At 40.2% G+C, this 17,920-nt stretch overlaps 2 protein-coding genes across 7 annotated transcripts in view; one reads left to right on the forward strand and one right to left on the reverse strand.

Moving 5' to 3' along the window:
- Positions 1-17,503, forward strand: part of AVL9 (AVL9 cell migration associated) — a 91,894-nt gene extending 74,391 nt beyond the window's left edge. The window contains exons 22-24 of one of the 2 annotated variants that reach the window (XM_028092251.2): positions 5,514-5,619; positions 10,366-13,924; positions 14,023-17,503. The gene's annotated coding sequence lies outside the window, so the exon portion shown is untranslated. Of the gene's footprint in view, positions 1-5,513; positions 5,620-10,365 lie in introns of both variants that reach the window. The other variant, XM_088018543.1, reaches the window with a different exon arrangement.
- Positions 11,930-17,920, reverse strand: part of KBTBD2 (kelch repeat and BTB domain containing 2) — a 48,442-nt gene continuing 42,451 nt past the window's right edge. For all 5 annotated transcript variants that reach the window (XM_088018545.1, XM_088018544.1, XM_028092253.1 and 2 more), the window contains 2 exons: positions 17,335-17,500; positions 11,930-14,664 (listed from right to left, as the gene is read on the reverse strand). In XM_088018545.1, coding sequence (XP_087874671.1) covers positions 13,129-14,664; positions 17,335-17,500 — 1,702 coding nt within the window. In that variant the 3' untranslated portion in view covers positions 11,930-13,128. The remainder of the gene's footprint in view (positions 14,665-17,334; positions 17,501-17,920) is intronic.

Consider the following 17,920-nt stretch of genomic DNA (forward strand, 5'->3'; position numbering starts at 1 on the left):
CTCTTATCATTTACCTTTTACTATGGCAGATTTCAAATACATAAGTAGTCAGAAGAGTTTAATAAACCTTTTGCAATATGCCAATCTAAATTCGTATTTACCCTCACTTGTTCCCTCCATCCCATAGAATTATTTTTAAAACTTTATATTTGGAAGTAATTTCAAGGATACAGGTAAGTAACAAAAATGAAACAGTAAGGCAAAACCAAACACCTACTACCCTTTACTCAGATTCATCTGTTACTAATATCTTATTTCATTTGCTTTTTTATTAGTATGTTCTTTCTCACCTTCTCTCACATACACACATGCGTCTCTCCCAAACACATTTTTTCCACCTACTGGGGGTAAGTTACATATATCCTGGCCCTTTACCTTGAACTACTTCATTGTGTTTTTCCTTAAAATAAGGATAGTCTCTTATATACCATTGAGTACAGTTACCAGTTTAAATTTAACACTGACTCAGTTTTATCTCTACACCATTTGTATCCCAGCTTCTTTTTTTAAGATTATTTATTTATTTATTTATTTATTTTTAAGATATTATTTATTTGAGAGAGAGAGAATGAGAGATAGAGAGCACGAGAGGGAAGAGGGTCAGAGGGAGAAGCAGACTCCCCGCCGAGCAGGGAGCCCGATGCGGGACTCGATCCCGGGACTCCAGGATCATGACCTGAGCCGAAGGTAGTCGCCCAACCAACTGAGCCACCCAGGCGCCCAAAGATTTTTTATTTATTCATGAGAGAGAGGCAGAGGGAGAAGCAGGCTCCCTGTGGAGCAGGGAGCCCGATGTGGGGCTCAATCCCGGGACGCTGGGATCATGACCTGAGCCGAAGGCAGACGCTTACCGACTGAGCCCCCAGGCGCCCCTGTATCCCAGTTTTGTCCGTTGTGTTCTTTATAGCATTGCTTTCCCCTCCAGCAGAGGATCCAGGTCAGGGCCAGGTATTATATTCAGTTGTCAGCCTCCATTTCCAGAGCCTTTCTCTTTTATGACACTGATATTTTGGAAATATAAATCCCTCTTCCTTTTTTTATTTATTTTTTATTTTTATTTTTTTTGGATTTTTTTATTTATTTGAGAGAGAGAGAATGAGAGATAGCACGAGAGGGAAGAGGGTCAGAGGGAGAAGCAGACTCCCTGCCGAGCAGGGAGCCCAATGCGGGACTCCAGGATCATGACCTGAGCCGAAGGCAGTCGCTTAACCAACTGAGCCACCCAGGCGCCCCCCTCTTCCTTTTTTTAATAAGATGGTCCTCATTGGGGTGTTTGCCTACCATTTTCTTATGATTGGATTCAAAATAGGCATTCTTGCCCAGAGCACTGCCTAGATGATGTTGTGTCCCTCTCAGGGTTTTACATGTGGAGGCATGTGTCTATCTGCCCCTTATTGGTGATGTTGATCTTGATCACTGGTCAGGGGTGTTGCCCAGTTGCATCACCATGCAGTTACTGCTCTGCCTCCTCTCCCCCCCCCACTCCCGGCAAATAATCTCTGGAGATGCTTTAAGATCATGCAACTAATCTGCTTATCAAAATTTCCCTTAGATTCAGCATCTGTATTTACTTCCTATTGCTGCATAATACATATGTCAAAACGGACTTGTTTAAAACAAATATTTGTGATCTCAGACAGTGTCTGTGGGTCAGGAAATTGGCTTGGTTGGGTGGTTCTGCCTCAGGATCTCTGGTGAGATTACATTTCATTGTTGGCCAGAAGTTGCCATCATCTGAAGGCTTGCCTGGGGCTAGAGAATCTATTTCCAAAATGGTTCATTCACATGCCTGGCAAGTTAGTGCTGTCACTTCCTTGCCACCCGGACCTCTCCCTAGAGTTACTTCTGTGCCCTCATAGCACTGACTGGCTTCCTCTAAAGCAAGTGATCCCGGAGAGAGCAATGCCTTTTGTGACCTACTCTGGGGGGTCATACACTATCACTTCCGCTACAGTCTACTCATTAGAAATGACTAAGTCCAACCCACATTTCAAGAAAGAATTAAGCTCCAACTTTAAGTACCAACTTTAGAAGCGAGAATATCAAAGAATTTGTGGACATATTTTAGGATCATCACAGCATCCATTGATGATTCTTGCCTGATTCAACTCTTACTCTGACGGCTGCAAAATGCTGGTTTTCCAACTACCCTGTATTATTTTTGAAGCAAACCCTGGCATTATATTTAATATGTAAATATTTAAGATGTATCTCTAAAAGATAAATGTTTTAATGTTATAAGCTGGTAACAGTGTTATCAAGCAGCAAATCAGTATTTAAATTTCCATTTGTCTCATGAATGCCATATTTTTATTGGGATTCAATTCACATGCCATAAAATTCACCCATTTAAAGTATACAATTCAGTGGCTTATAGTATTTTCACAGAGTTGCATGATCATCATCACTATCTTAATTCCATCACCCCAAATAGAAACCCTGTATCCGTTAGCAGTCACTTCCCATTTCCCACTCAGCCTGTGGATTCACCTATTATGGACATTTTGTATAAATGGAATAATACTATATGGCCTTTTCTGTCTGACTTCCTTCACTTAGCATAAAGTTTTTAAGACTGATCCATGTTATAGCATGAAATAACTTTGTTCTTTTTTTTTTTTTTTTTAAGTAGGCTCCACACCCAGTGTGGAGCCCAAAGCAGGGCTTGAAATCACGACCCTGAGATTAAGACTTAAACTGAAATCAAGAGTCGGATGCTTAACCAACTAAGTCACCCAGGTGCCCCTACGTTTTTTTTTTTTTTTTTTTTTTTTGCTGAATACTAGTGTATGGATATACCACATTTTATTTACCCACTTTTTGGCTATTATAAATAATGTTGCTATGAACATTGTGTACAAGTTTTTGTGTGAAGCCATATTTATTTTTTGTTTGAATCAGGACCAAAGTAAAGTCTACACATTGCTATTGGCAGATAAATCTTTTAAGTTTCTATTATAGGTTCCTCCTTTCACAACTTTATATATTTTTTTCAATTTGTTAAGCAATTTGAGTCATTTGTCCTGCAGTTTTCCAAAATCTGGATTTAGTTGATTGCATCCTCTTGGCATAATTTAACATGTTCTTCTAACATCTGTACTTTCATAAACTGGTACTTATGTGTAGAAACTTGATCAGATTCAGTCTTGATGGAAAGGGGTAAGGTGACTATAGGTAGGCTGTTATCCTACCAACCTAATTGTCTCTTTTTTTTTTATATATTAGCAGCCATTGATAATCATTGCCCAGGTCCATTTTGGCATAAAATGTAATGATAGTCCCATGCTGTCATTTCTTACCTATTAGCTGGAATCTGATATAAAGAAAACATTTGCCCTCAATTCCTCTATTGCTGCATGATTCAGTTTGTATGTAAAAGGAAGGATAAAATGCTTCAATTTTTCCCTTTGTTTTATCCTCTAATAATGATCAACTATTTGTGGGTTTTGAAAATGAATTGGTAGATTAAACATATTTAATATATTCCACTGGAGTGGGGTTTTTTGTTTTTTTGTTTTACATAATAGTTCTATTTTTTAAAATGCCACGTTTTATCAGGAACACATGAATAGATTCTTTGACTTTCATTATTATTAGATGATTAATGGTATTTCTCTTTTGATATGAAGTCATTTTAGGGTTTAATAATTCAAATATGGGTATACTTTTTCCAAATAAAGTAAGACAAAATGTTTGAAAATATTCATGCTAATGTTTTAATTTCTGAAGATAAAGAGGTTAATATTTAGTAGACCATTTAGTAGGAAAAAAGCACTGACCTCTAGTGGAATCCCCTAGGAGGTTCTGTAGATTAAGGGTAAAATAGGTTTCTTTATGTACCAATAGGCAGCTGACATCCTCACAGAGAGGAATTTTTTTTTTTTTTTTAAGATTTTGAGAGAGTCAGGGTGGGGGGGGAGCAGGCTCTCCGTTGAGCAGGGAGCCCCACGCAGGACTCAATCCCAGGACCCTGGGACCAGGACCCGAGCCGAAGGCGGACGTTTAGCTGAGTGAGCCACCCAGGTGTCCCAGAGGAATATTTTGAACACAGAAGATACAGGACACAACATGTGGTTGGTATTGGAAAAATATCTGCTTTCAAATACATGTATTAATGTTTGCGTTTTACTGCCACCCCCTCCCAAATAATGCTACTGGTACAGTGATAAAAGGCCAAGAAAATTAACCACAATAAGTGAAGGGGAAATGTGTTACGATTCAGAAGCTTTAATTTTCAAAAACTTCTTAACGTGTTTATCTTCCTCTTACTGGAGTTATTCTTAACTGTTGCTCACATTGTCCTCTCTTTGGCCAGTGGTTTTTTGTTTTTTTGTTTGTTTGTTTGTTTGTTTTTTAAGGAAATTCTGTGGCCCCTGGCTCTCCCTACAAGCCAGACGGGGGGGGGGGGGGGGGGGGCAAGGGGCAAGGGGCTGGTTGCAGGGAGCCTGGGTGCTGACTCAGCGCCTCCCGCAGGCAGTTTGTGCCCCGCACCTTCCCTCAGGCATCTGCCCTTCCGGCCTGTGGGATGAGGCCTGCCCTACCCAAACAGTCATATTCCTGTGGCCTGCAGTCCCCAGCACTGTGCCGTTGAGGAGGAGGTTTGCGTGGTGAATGGTGGCAGACCCCAAATGCCCCTGCTGTCCTGCTGGACCCTCGGGGCCTTTCCAGCAATCCTGAATCCGAGGTGTTTCCCTTCCTGTGGAGCCGCCATCAGGCCCGGCCAGTGATTCCTGTTGGCTACTTGGTTCCCAAGTCTTTTGACATGACTGCAGCATTCTTCGATAGCTTCCTGGATAGCAGGTGTAAGGTGTTTCTAGCTTCCTTCATACATTTCTTGCCCCTTATCTAGAATCAGCCTTTTCTCCAAGAATCTTTGCTTCTGTTTAGTAGGAAATATAACCTCAAAACTACAGTCCAGGGGCGAATCGGATGCTCACTGCCATGATTGGTAGTTGTTTGCAGGCCTATTCAGCAGAAAGGAGGAAAATTTGGTTTATTTGAGATGTGTTGTGAGTACATACAAATACTTGCACTGCAAACTCAGGCCACAAGGATTTTGCTTTCCTTCTATTGTACATCTGTATTTCCTCTCTCCCATGCAGAGAATCCCAGTTGTAAAGAGATTCTAGTAATAACAAACCAGATTATTACTCATTTACTTTAGCACATGGTATGTACACAGCAGTCTCAGGATGCTAATACTAACACTACCACTGATAGATAATGTGACTAACGACCTGTAAAGATTTTTATTTATTTTTTAATTTTATTATGTTAGTCCCCATACATTACATCATTAGTTTTTGATGTAGTGTTCCATGATTCATTGTTTGTGCATAACACCCAGTGCTCCACGCAGAACGTGCCCTCTTTAATACCCATCACCAGGCTAACCCATCCCCCCACCCCCCTCCCCTCTAGAACCCTCAGTTTGTTTCTCAGAGTCCATTGTCTCTCATGGTTCGTCTCCCCTCCGACTTACTCCCCTTGATTTTTATTTACTTTTAATGTAGGCTCTACACCCAGCATGGAGCCCGACCTGGGCCTTGAAATCAAAACCCTGAGATCAAGACCTGAACTGACATCAAGGTTCAGACGGTTACCCACTGAGCCACCCAGGTACCCCAAAGACTTTTTCCTTAGGGTTTATTCCACTAGGGATGCATAAATTACTGTTTTAAGAGTTACTTTTTGTGTGCTTATGCCACCCGCTGGATACTAATTTAGACTCATTAGCTTCATCCTCAAGTTTTTAAATTTAATTTTGTTTTATAATTATGTAACATATTTACCTAGTTCTAAAGTCAAATTTACCAAACTAGATATAGTCAAAGAAGACTTTTAATTTTTGTTCCTTGTTTTGTTCCTTCCTTTTCCCTCTAGTTAACCATTTAAAAATGTTTATAATTTATCTTTCTGCTTTAAACACATAAGCAAATACAGATAAAATAGGATATTTTTTACCACACACACATTCTCCATCTTTTTAATCTGGAGATCTGTATGGATTTGACATTATTTAACCAATCCTCTTCTGGTAGACATTTGGGTTGTTCCTGGTCTTTTTGCTGTTGCAAATAATGTTGTAAGGGATAACAGCCTTGTGCATATTTACATTTAAAAAATATTTTTTGCCAGTTTGTTTTTGGGAGAGATCGTTAGATATGGGATTGCTAGTCAAAAGGATTAGTAATTTTACCAGTGTTGCCAAATTCCCACCAACCACAATGGTAATTTGCAGGACCATTAGCAATGTATGAGTGTGTGTGTTTCTCCACAAACAGTATGTCAAACTTATGGATTGTTGCCAATTTAATATATGAGAAATAGTATCTCAGTGTTAGTTTTATCTTTGTGTTTTGCTTAACATGAATGAGGTAAGCATGTTTTTATATCGTTAGCCATTTCTTTTCCTGTTCATTGTTTATCTCACAGGATTAATTTCCTATAGAGTCCTTGGTCTTTTTAAATTTTCTAAATTATTTTTTTTAAAGATTTTATTTGTCAGAGAGAGAGAGCACAAGCAGGGGGAGCGGCAGGCAGAGGGAGAAGCAGGTTCTCCTCTGAGCAAGGAGCCCAAGGTGGGGCTCCATCCCTGAACCCTGGGATCATGACCTGAGCTGAAGGCAGACGCTTAACCGACCGAGCCACCCAGGCATCCCCCTAAATATATATTTTTTTAAATTTAAAAAATTTTGGGGTGCCTGGATGGCTCAGTTGGTTAAGCGTCTGCCTTCGGCTCAGGTCATGATCTCAGGGTCCTGGAATCGAGCCCCGCATTGGGCTCCCTGCACAGTTGGGAGCCTGCTTCTCCCTCTCCCTCTGCCCCTTCCCGTTCATGCGTGCCCTCTCTCTCTCTCTCAAATAAAATCTTAAAAATAAATACATAAATAAAAGCTCTTTAAGGATATTAGAAATACTAACAATTTGAAATATTCTTGTATACCAGCAGGTGTCACAATATCACATAGAGGAACTCATCCACATTCTAGTAATTCTATGAATATTCCTATATATAAAAATATAAAGGAACAAATTGTTCAAACACCATTTGTTGAAAAGACTACCTTTTCCTATTGAATTATCTTGGCACTTTGGTCAAAAAATTGACCATAGAATGGGGAGCCTGGGTGGCTCATTCAGTTAAGCATCTGCCTTCAGCTCAGGTCATGATCTCAGGGTCCTGGGATTGAGCCCCACGTCGAGCTCCTAGCTCACTGGGAAGCCTGCTTCTCCCTCTCCCTTTGCCTGCTGCTCTGCCTACTTGTGTGCATGCTCTCTCTCACTCTGTCAAATAAATAAATAAAATCTTTAAAAGAAAAAAAATTTTGACCATGGGGCACCTGGGTGGCCCAGTCGGTTAAGCATCTGCCTTCAGCTGAGGTCATGATTTCAGAGTCCTGGGATTGAGTCCCGCATCAGGCTCCCTGCTCAGTGGGGAGTCTGCTTCTCCCTCTTCCAATGACCCTCCCCCCAACTCATGTTTTCTAATAAATAAAATCTTTTTAAAAAGTTGACCATGAACATATGAAAATATATTTCTGGGTTCTGTTATATTCCGTGTCCTCATGTGGTACCACACTGTCTTCATTATAGTACAGTTTTGAATTTAAGATTTTAACTAATCTCTACACCCAATGTGGGGCTCGAACCTACAACTCTGAGATCAATATTCACATACCCTATCAACTGAGCCAGCCAGGCACACCTGAGATTTTTTGTGTAAGTGTTCTAACTTTATTCTTTTTGTAAAAATGGTTTTGGCTATTGCAGGCCATTTGCTTTTCTGGAAAAATTTTAAAATCAGCTCTTCAGTTTCTGTGAGAGAAAAAAGGTGTACTGGTATTTTGATAGGGATTGCACTGAATCTGTAGATCAATTTGGAGAGAATTGACATCTTAACATTGATTCTTTCAATCCATGAACATGCTCTCTCCATTTTAGGTCTTTTTCAATCTCAGCAATGTTGTGTAGTTATCAGTGTGTGTCTTATACACACCTTTTGTTAAATTTATTCCTAATTTTGTTACGTCATTAATTTTTATAGTTGATAGTACACAAAATACAGCTGATTTTTGTTTTTATGTATTGATCTTGTAACCTTGCTTAATGATACTTGCTACATTATTCTAATTGGTTTCATTCTAAGCTGTATGCCTTTTCCATTTCTTGCCTTATTGCCTTGACTAGTACAATTCCACGTAGAAGTGATGAAAGCAGGCATCCTTGTCTAGTTCCTGATCTTTTTTTTTGTTGTTTATTTATTTATTTATTTATTTATTTGACAGAGACACAGCGAGAGAGGGAACCAACACAAGTAGTGGGAGTGGGGGAGGGAGAAGCAGGCTTCCTGCAGAGCGGGGAGCAGGGAGCCCCATGCGGGGCTCGATCCCAGGACCCCGGGATCATGACCTGAGCCGAAGGCAGATGCCCAATGACTGAGCGACCCAGGCGCCCCTAGTTCCTGATCTTAGGGGTAAAGTTTTTAGTCTTTCACCATTAAGTATATTAGCTCTGCCTTTTTCATAGATGCTCTTTATCAGATTGAGCAAATTTCCTTCTCTAATTTGCTGAGTTTTTATCGTAAATGGATATTGGATTTTATCAAATAATTTTTGTGTCTCCTGAGATGATATGATTCTTCTCCTTTATTCTGCTAATATGGTTATATTATATGACTTTCAGATGTAAAACCAACCTTTCATTCCTGGGATAACACCTACTTGGTCAAATCCTTTTTATATGTTATTTTTTTTTTTAAATGCCAGCTCATTTGATGTTAATTTATTTGATAAACCCTTTCTCTGTAGTGTCAGAGATACTCCACTAATTACAATTCCAAAATAGGGGCCTGAATTCAAATTCCCTTTGTGCCTGTACACTCTTCCGTAGAGATTGTATTTTGTGTAAGCCCTTGCCCTCACAGCAGCGGTGAAGACAATCAAAACAAGTAACTATGAGAGTTTGAGGAGTGTTAGACAATATTGGGTACAAACTGTGATTTAAATAAAGGGAACCCAAGGTAGAATTTTTTAAGCCACCAGAGGAAATTACTTGACATGTAAATAGAATTTAGCCAGGGTTACCATAGCACTCACCATCCAAACAGGAACATTTTTTTTTTTAAAGATTTTATTTATTTATTTGAGAGAGAGAGAATGAGAGATAGCACAAGAGGGAAGAGGGTGAGAGGGAGAAGCAGACTCCCTGCTGAGCAGGGAGCCCGATGTGGGACTCGATCCCGGGACTCCAGGATCATGACCTGAGCTGAAGGCAGGCACTTAACCAACTGAGCCACCCAGGCGCCCATTAAACAGGAACATTTTTAAAAGTCAAAGGGAAAACAAGTATAAAATAGGATGTATGGTCTCCTTAGATCTAATTAGATCTAATCAAAGGAGAGGAGTGTTTTAGGCAGATAAAAACATATGTGAAAGAGGACTCGGTCTATTAAAATAACTAAAAATCTCCATTTAGTGAGTTTGTAAATTGTAAGGAAGAAAAGGAAGCCAGAAAAGTAAGGAGAAATCAGATTTTTTTTTTAAAGATTTTATTTTTATTTGACACAGAGAGACACAGCGAGGGAGGGAACACAAGCAGGGGGAGTGGGAGAGTTCTCGGAGAAGCAGGCTTCCCGCCGAGCAGGGAGCCCAATGTGGGGCTCGATCCCACGACCCCGGGATCATGACCTGAGCCGAAGGCAGTCGCTTAACCAACTGAGCCACCCAGGCACCCAGGAGAAACCAGATTCTAAAAGCCCTGTAAATCAGAAAGGACCTTGGACTCCCATTCCAAGGACAATGAAAGTTCTAAGCAAAAGCATGACATAATTGTTGTAAAAAGATTACGTTGATTGCAGTGTGAGCAAAAAAGGGTATCAGCAGAGATGATTTAGCGGGGAAATGGAGAGTTGGGTATGGGTTTTTGGAGTCATGAGATGTTCTCTGATAGTGTGACTGCATGACTATGAGTATAAAGACCACTGAATTGTTTGGTATGTGAATTACAGCTCAAGAAAGGTATTTTTTGTTTTAAGGAGATTTAGGAAATTAAGTTCTCCAGGTGAGATGATAGGGGCTCTGGATTAATGTTAGAAAGGAGGAGGAGTTCAAGAGATATTTAAGATAATCTGTAAGGCCTTGTGACTCAGGGTATGGAGGTGAGGGAGAGGGGAAAAATCAAAGTAACTTCCAAGATTCTGGCTTAAGCTGCAGGATGGATGATGGTGCTGTTTACTGACAGAACCTGAACCAGACACGTGTGAGATGGGGGTGGGGAAGGTCTTAAGACATGTTGAATCTGAGATAACGTTGAGACATTTAAGTTGGATTATCTGTTTTGGACTGTGTCCCCTCACCTCCCCAGATTCATTTGCTGAAACTCTCATCTCAGTGTGATGGTATTGGGAAGTAATTTGGTCATGAGGATGGAGCCCTCAGTGATCTCATGAGTATCCTTCTAAGAGGAGGCCAGAGAGCTTGCTCGATCTTTTTCTGTCACATGAGGATACAAGCAGCCGGCCGCCTACATAGCCCAGGAGAGGGTCTCACCAGAACACGATCATACTGGCAAGCTGATCTCAAGACTTCCAGTCTTCAGAACTGTGAGAAACAAATTTCTGTTCTTTATGATAAAGCCACCTAGTCAGTGGCACGTTGTTTTAGCGACCCAAGCTAAGATAACATCCAAGTCTGGCTCTCAGGTGAAGGTCTAGACCAAAGGAAATCAATTTAAGTCATTGAAGTAAACAGCATGGCATGTGAATACAAGATCAAGATTTAAGCTTAGAGGTGAAATCAGCATCTGAGTAAAGACCCCAGAGGTAGGGGAAAAAACCAGGGGAGCGTAATGTCACAAGTCCAGTTTAGAGTCTTTCAAATGAAGTGTTCAGCAGTGTAACGTACTATTATATCAAGACAAGTGAAGTGGATTCTGAACTTAAAAGTTGCAGTGGAGTGATAATGGCAGAAACCAATCTCACATGGGTTCATTGGTAAATGTTGAGATGCGTCTTTGTCAGACAGTTCAGGCAAGGAATTAGCTTTTAAAGGGGAAAAGAAGGGGTTGAGGAGAAAAATACTATTAAAAAAAAAAGGTTTGGTCATATCTAAAGAAAGGAAAGGACCCATTTAGAGAAGTTGAAGATGGTGACTAAAGATGTGTGAGAAGGCACTCTCTTGGGCACAGGTAAGAGGTGGCTATCAGGGAAGCATTCATTTAAAAACTCCCCCAAGTAGATCTTAAATACAGAAAGACAGCCATGGGCAGCATAGGGACAAAAAGACCATTGTGAGTAGAGCGGTGGCACAGGCAAAGACAGCAAAGTACAGCAGAAGCCTGACTGGTAAAGTTTGTAGGAAAATAATATAAGGCTGGAAAAGTAATTTAAAGTCAAATTACAGAGAGCCTTAAATGTGCTAAAGAATTTGGGACTTTCTTCAGTAAGCAGTGAGAGGCAGTTAAAGTGTGTGAACTTGAAGTGTGTGAACATGACTAAGACGTGCTCTAGGAAGACTGGCAAACCAGAAGGAAATGCCTACCGAAATCCTTAGTTAAGGCCTAACCCAACGGCTCTCAATGGGACTGCACAAAAGAACCACCTGTAGTGCTTTGAAAGACACTTGATGGGTGCACCCACCAGAAATTGTGGTTCATTTTGTCTGGGATGAGGCTCAGGCATTTCAAAGTATTCCAGAGGATCTTAATCCGGGACTAGGGTTGAAAGGCATTGTCTCTTCTGTGCAGTTGATGTTATGTTGATACAGTAAGGCTCAAATCAGACGGTAATAAAGGAAAGCCAAATATATATATATATATATATATATGTATGTCACATTCTGGGGGAAAAAAACAAACACCTGTAACAAGCTAAACTGACCCAGTAAAATTAAAAAAGCACACCATTACACCATCCCCATCACAAAAGAAAAACAGATAATATATACAATTTATTTAATAAATTAATGTCATTCAAAATACAGTGCCAGAACATTATGCAGTTGAACATGCTAGTAATGTTGGTCATGAAGCACCTGTGCTCATGTTAGATGGGCGGCGCCCCGCTACTGCTAGTGGTTCCTGGGATTAATGCCAGAGCAGCACTAATGATCTGCTCGTGTGCACGGCTAGTGCCGAGAATTCCTGAACAGTTCACCTTCCTACTCCTACCCCCACACGCACACAACAGGTTAAAAAACAAAACCGAAAAAAACACACCCTGACAGCTAATGGATATCTATACACAATCACTCTACAGTAATGCTTGTTATTAAATTAAGATGTAATGACCTGGTTAACCCACTCTAAATCTTTACGATGGAGAAATACAACAGCAGCAGGTAGTTATATGCATGAGCCAATGTTAATGTAATACAGAAAGTGGAGGCATTTACGGATTAAAGCTCCACACAGACCCGCACAACAAGGGACCAGCAATTCTCATTGCAAGCCCAGCAACGTTAAGTCCACACCTGGTAAATGACCAGCTGATTGGAAGACCTGTATTCTAGATAGACAAGTATAAGTTCGTGAAGAGAGAACACATGCACCTAATAGTACAGTTAGACTGATCCTGCAGTCATAGCTTTCCCTGTGCAATACCATAAAATGGAAGATCTTCCTCAACTAGAGTATAGGATTTTGACAACATTTCTATACCAACATGGACACTAGTGTTAAGTGCAGCTGAATTAATTACACTGAAAAAAACCATATTCCAGGACTTCGGAACAGAAGCACAGGAATGAGATACATATACTAAAATAACCTCGGCACAATTTGCGATATACCACACTAGGAACAGGAAACTACTTTTAATAAGTGAACTTTTTGAACTGTACATAACACAGGGCTAACAATGTTATTAGATAATCCAGATTCTTATGCTCTCATGATACACGTAAAAGTTTCTCAATTATCAGATAATCTATTTCATATTATGGAAGCATATCTTTCTGTAAGACTCACTGATATATATTATACTGATGCAAATATTAAGTAGGGCATAAAAATAAAATTTATCAAAGATAGACTTTTATGTACTCATATTTAGTCCTCTCATAGCCTCTTGTTTAAGCAAAGAAAATGACAAAGCACATAAACCAGGCGTGCACTCCCTCAACTCGCCGACTAGACAGGTGGTAGTGCAACCATTTCTCCATCCAGTTCAAACTCCTCCGTCCCATCCGGTGAAAAAAGGTAAGTTGGTGGTTTCCATGGAGACTCTTCAAGGCAAGATGGATAAAGTTTCCCCACAGTGCACCGAAAATCTCTCCCTAAGTCCCACAGTACACGTTCAGATATGTGCTGCCGCAGAGACCATCGGTCAAGTTCCAGATCATACTGGTAGGTGACATATTTCGCTCTCTCGTTTAAGTGGGTTTCTCGCATAAACACACACAGAGAATTTGAGATCACAACAGCTCTAACACAGGGATCTGAGTACCTCTTGGCAGGGATGTTGGCCGCCATTTTCCACTCATTTTTATTCACGTCATAAATCTCCACAGTTACCGAAGACCCGTCTACAGTGCCAGAGGGGAGTCTTATGCCAGAATTGGTAGCAATGTGCAACCCTCCAATATAGAAAATTTTATCACCAAAAGCCGCAGCCGAAGCAAAAGACCTGCTGGTCTGTCTCATGGCCATTTCTACCCATGAGTCAGACCTGGGAAAGTAACAGTACATGAGGTTCAGTGTCATCACATAAATGCAGTCGTGAACCACAACTGCCGCGCTCCACTGCCAAGCACAAGGCAGAGGGCTTACCATTGTCCACTCATCCTTCTCAGTGTCGTATCTTTCCACGGTCCTCCGGTTAAGTTCGCCACCTACACTGTCTCCTCCAATTGCATAGATATAGCCCTCACAGCAAACCAAAGATGGCTTTATGCGGACAAAAAGCATCGGGGTCTTTGGAAACCAGGTATTTTGCTGTGCATCAAACCAGTAAAAGCAATTCACAGTTCTGAAGGCAGTCTGAAGTTTGCTTGTTTTACTGTGATTCGTTTTTGTGTTTTTCAGAGGAACCTGACCCCCTGCTATATAGATGTCATTATCGGGAGTTACAACAGTCCCAACCTTATGCAAATCGGCTGGTGGGCTGCACAGCTTGTAAACTTTTTCTGCTTGGGGGCTGTAACAGACAGAAGAGTAAAGACTACAAGGATTTTCTGAAGATGCTTCAATGAAAATCATCATCTCCTCTTTAGTCATTCCAAGTCTTGGTTTGAAAAACTTGGGCATAGACTTATACAGACCTTGAACCACGACAGACTTGTCATTGGGCGGCAGGCCTTGAAACCAAGCTCTCTGCGTTACTTCGGAAAGTGCATCAATTCGGATTTGGCTAAGAACTGAAGACAAATACTGGGACCGTGATTCTGTGTTGTACTCTAGCCACAGCATAGCAGCTTCGCGAACCGTCTCCTCCTTTTCAACATTTAAATTGTCACTACTGAGGATGTCTATCAGTAGGTCATGTGACAGCTGCATGAACGCTTCCTGGTGATACACAGCAGTGAACTTGTGCTCTACCATTCTTTTAGCACTCTGCTTTAATTCCTCACAACTGAACAGATCCGCAAAACTCAACAATCGCACGCAGTTCTCTGCGTTTATTTTTTTAATTAAGTATTCTCGACAGCGTTGCAATACATCTTCTACCTAAAATGGGGGGGAAGGGGGAAAGGTTGATAAAGACAAATTTTACTTTTATGTAAAATACAAGTAGTATTAATCAGATCCCCATCCTATAGTTTCTATTTTTAGATATGTATGCTTGGGCAAAGGAAGTGCCTTCCAGTAATAATAAAATTAGAAGACTATGCATAGTTTTGCATATCTACTACTTGTCCAGTGGCCTACTTAGGTGCCCTATTTAGGAGCTAATACTGTAACATTAAATAGGCTCTTAAAAATAAATGGTCTTGGGCGCCTGGCTGGCTCAGTTGGTTAAGCGACTGCCTTCGGCTCAGGTCATGATCCTGGAGTCCCGGGATCGAGTCCCACATCGGGCTCCCTGCTCGGCGGGGAGTCTGCTTCTCCCTCTGACCCTCTTCCCTCTGGTGCTATCTCATTCTCTCTCTCAAATAAATAAATAAAATCTTAAGAAAATGGTCTTAAAGGAAAAATATGGAAATTTATTGCCTAAGTTCTATACTTTTCTAGGCTTTAAAAATATGTAATTGAAAAAAACGGAAACAATGTAAATCATAGTACATAAATGATTATAAAAAAAATTTTTTTTAAGATTTTATTTATTTGACAGAGACACAGTGAGAGAGGGAACACAAGCAGGGGGAGTGGGAGAGGGAGAAGTAGGCCTCCCACGGAGCAGGGAGCCTGATGCAGGGCTCGATCCCAGGACCCTGGGATCATGACCTGAGCCGAAAGCAGACGCTTAACGACTGAGCCACCCAGGTGCCCCCTATCATTATAAATTTTTTATCATAAATGATTACTGTTGCGTAGCTGTTACCTGGTTTTCTCAACATCGACAAGACAGTACTATAAAACAAGAAAACCAGGTACAATGACTACTTATGTGCCTTTCTTTAGACAAGTAATGTCACCAAAGGAATAAATACATTTATATGCAATTATAAATTACCTACATTTAAATGACCCACCTTAGCCATTCTGTTTCCTAGATTTTTTTCTTAGGAAGGAAAAGTAGATCTCGGCTGAAATCAGAAGTGCTCCCTACTCTACTTATTCAACACCACAGGAAACTAACTAGAAGCAGTTTACAGTGAGAAGTCAGGGTGCTTAGACTGGATGGTCAGTAAGTAGACATCCTTAGGCAGCTTCACTTCTCTAAGCCTCAGCTTTCTCTTGTATACAATGGGGAGATCCTTACTGAGGATTATAATAAGGATCAGATGGTATCCATATATCTGTAGACATAAAGCATTACACTTAACCTAAATAACAGATGAGAATAGTATCGGGCATATAAAAACATTTATCATTTTCAGTGCTTAATAAGGAAAATCATGTTGGTAGTCACAAAAAGCCTGGCTTGTCATCCCAGGCTTGTCAGGACAGCCCAGTCCAAGGGAGTCCTGTTTTGCATTTGGTAAGTATATGCATACAGAGTTCATTAACACGGTAGGAAAAGAGTTCTAAGGAAGAGTATCACTATTTATAGTAATAAAGTACTCTGGAATCCAAATTTCTTAAAATTCCTCAATTTTTTAAGCAATTCTAAAAAATACCTGCTTTGAGTTTCTCGCTCTAAAAAAAGATACTGAAAACTTAAACTACGGAAGACAGTGCATACTGTAGGCATTTCCTCCTTTCAGGTTTGGATTTAAGTTATGAATGCCTTTAATTCTAAAGCACCAGGGAGCTACTATGGCCCTCAATTTCCCCATAGTTGTAGGTACAGTAGGATACTGTATAATTTTATAGGGAAAGAGAGTACAGAATAAAAGGAAGCAAGCTATATAAAGCATGGACTGAGTTCTGATTACCAGAATTTTACCCAGGTGTTGGCATTCATTGTTATTCATACTCAATGCAGCACACATTTATGAAGCACCTTAACTAGGTATCATGACCTGTTCTCCCCAAATATAACCTTTAGTCTCAAGGTTCTCCCCTCAGAGAAATTTTGTTTCTGAAATACACATTGTTATTTCAAAACGAGAAAGGAATGAGGAAAATATTTTTTATATTCCTCTTAAAATTTTCTTTAAATGGTGAGGGGAAAATAGAGTAAAATAGTTTATCTGTAAATGGATCAATGATCACTTTTTTAGTTTAAATAGTTCTTAATATTAGTAGCTCAATATGGTCACATGGCTCTTATAAAGTTTGATAATTTCCATAAGAATCTTTAAATTTTTTGTGAAAAGTAGTACCATCAAATATTAATACATCTCAGGCTCTAGCAAAAAAAAACAAACAAAACTGAAGCACTTAAATTTAATAAACACTTTTAAAAATTACTTTTACTTGAAATCCAAATTCTCAGGTATATTAGAATATGAAACCAGTATGAAATTTTCACCCATCTTTTAATTAAGTTCCCATCATAAAACTAGTTTACTGACTGATCAAATCCTATTGTTTTTCTTATACATTATTTTTAAATTTATTTAAGGAATCTTTACACCAACATGGGGCCTGAACCCAGGACCCCAACATCAAGAGCTGCCCGTGCTTCCAACTGAGCCAGCCAGGCGCCCTCCCCTGTACATTTTAAGAAGAGAAAACTTACCTTCTAAGTTTTGCAATAAGAAAATTATATAGATGTAAGACAACACTGATGAAACCATGTCTCTTGAAACAATAAAGCAGTTTATGTATATAACAGGAAAAGCTACTTACCTGCAGGAAGCAAGCGGTTTCATAAAGCTGTTCGACAGTGCTGTCATTTATTGCCAAGTTACCCGTGTATGCATAAGCTATTATTATCTGTAAGGTGGCTGCATCCACATTCCTCAGGTGCACGTGTGTCTGTTTGCTTTCACTGAGTCCACTCATGAACATGGCCCTACCAGAGAGAGAGAAAAAACAAAGCTTATGGGTTTAGTGTAAAACCAACGTAGACCTAAGAAGAAAAACTAGACAACATGGATGTTTATTTAGAGAATTTGCTGAAGAACATGTTATAGGGAAAGCTTTTGAGGGAGACAACAAAAAAGCATAATTCAGTGCCAGAGATATACCAAACTATTCCATTATGCCATTCTGAGTGAAAACATCAAAAATCCATCACTCTTGGGCGCCTGGGTGGCTCAGTTGGTTAGGCGACTGCCTTCGGCTCAGGTCATGATCCTGGAGTCCCGGGATCGAGTCCCGCATCGGGCTCCCTGCTCGGCAGGGAGTCTGTTTCTCCCTCTGACCCCCCCCCCCATCTCATGTGCTTTCTCTCTCTTTCATTCTCTCTCTCAAATAAATCAATAAAATCTTT

Source organism: Eumetopias jubatus, unplaced genomic scaffold (assembly GCF_037043125.1).
Source record: "Eumetopias jubatus isolate StellerSeaLion01/CBP00866 unplaced genomic scaffold, mEumJub1_p1.0 scaffold_14, whole genome shotgun sequence".
Classification (NCBI taxonomy): domain Eukaryota; kingdom Metazoa; phylum Chordata; class Mammalia; order Carnivora; family Otariidae; genus Eumetopias; species Eumetopias jubatus.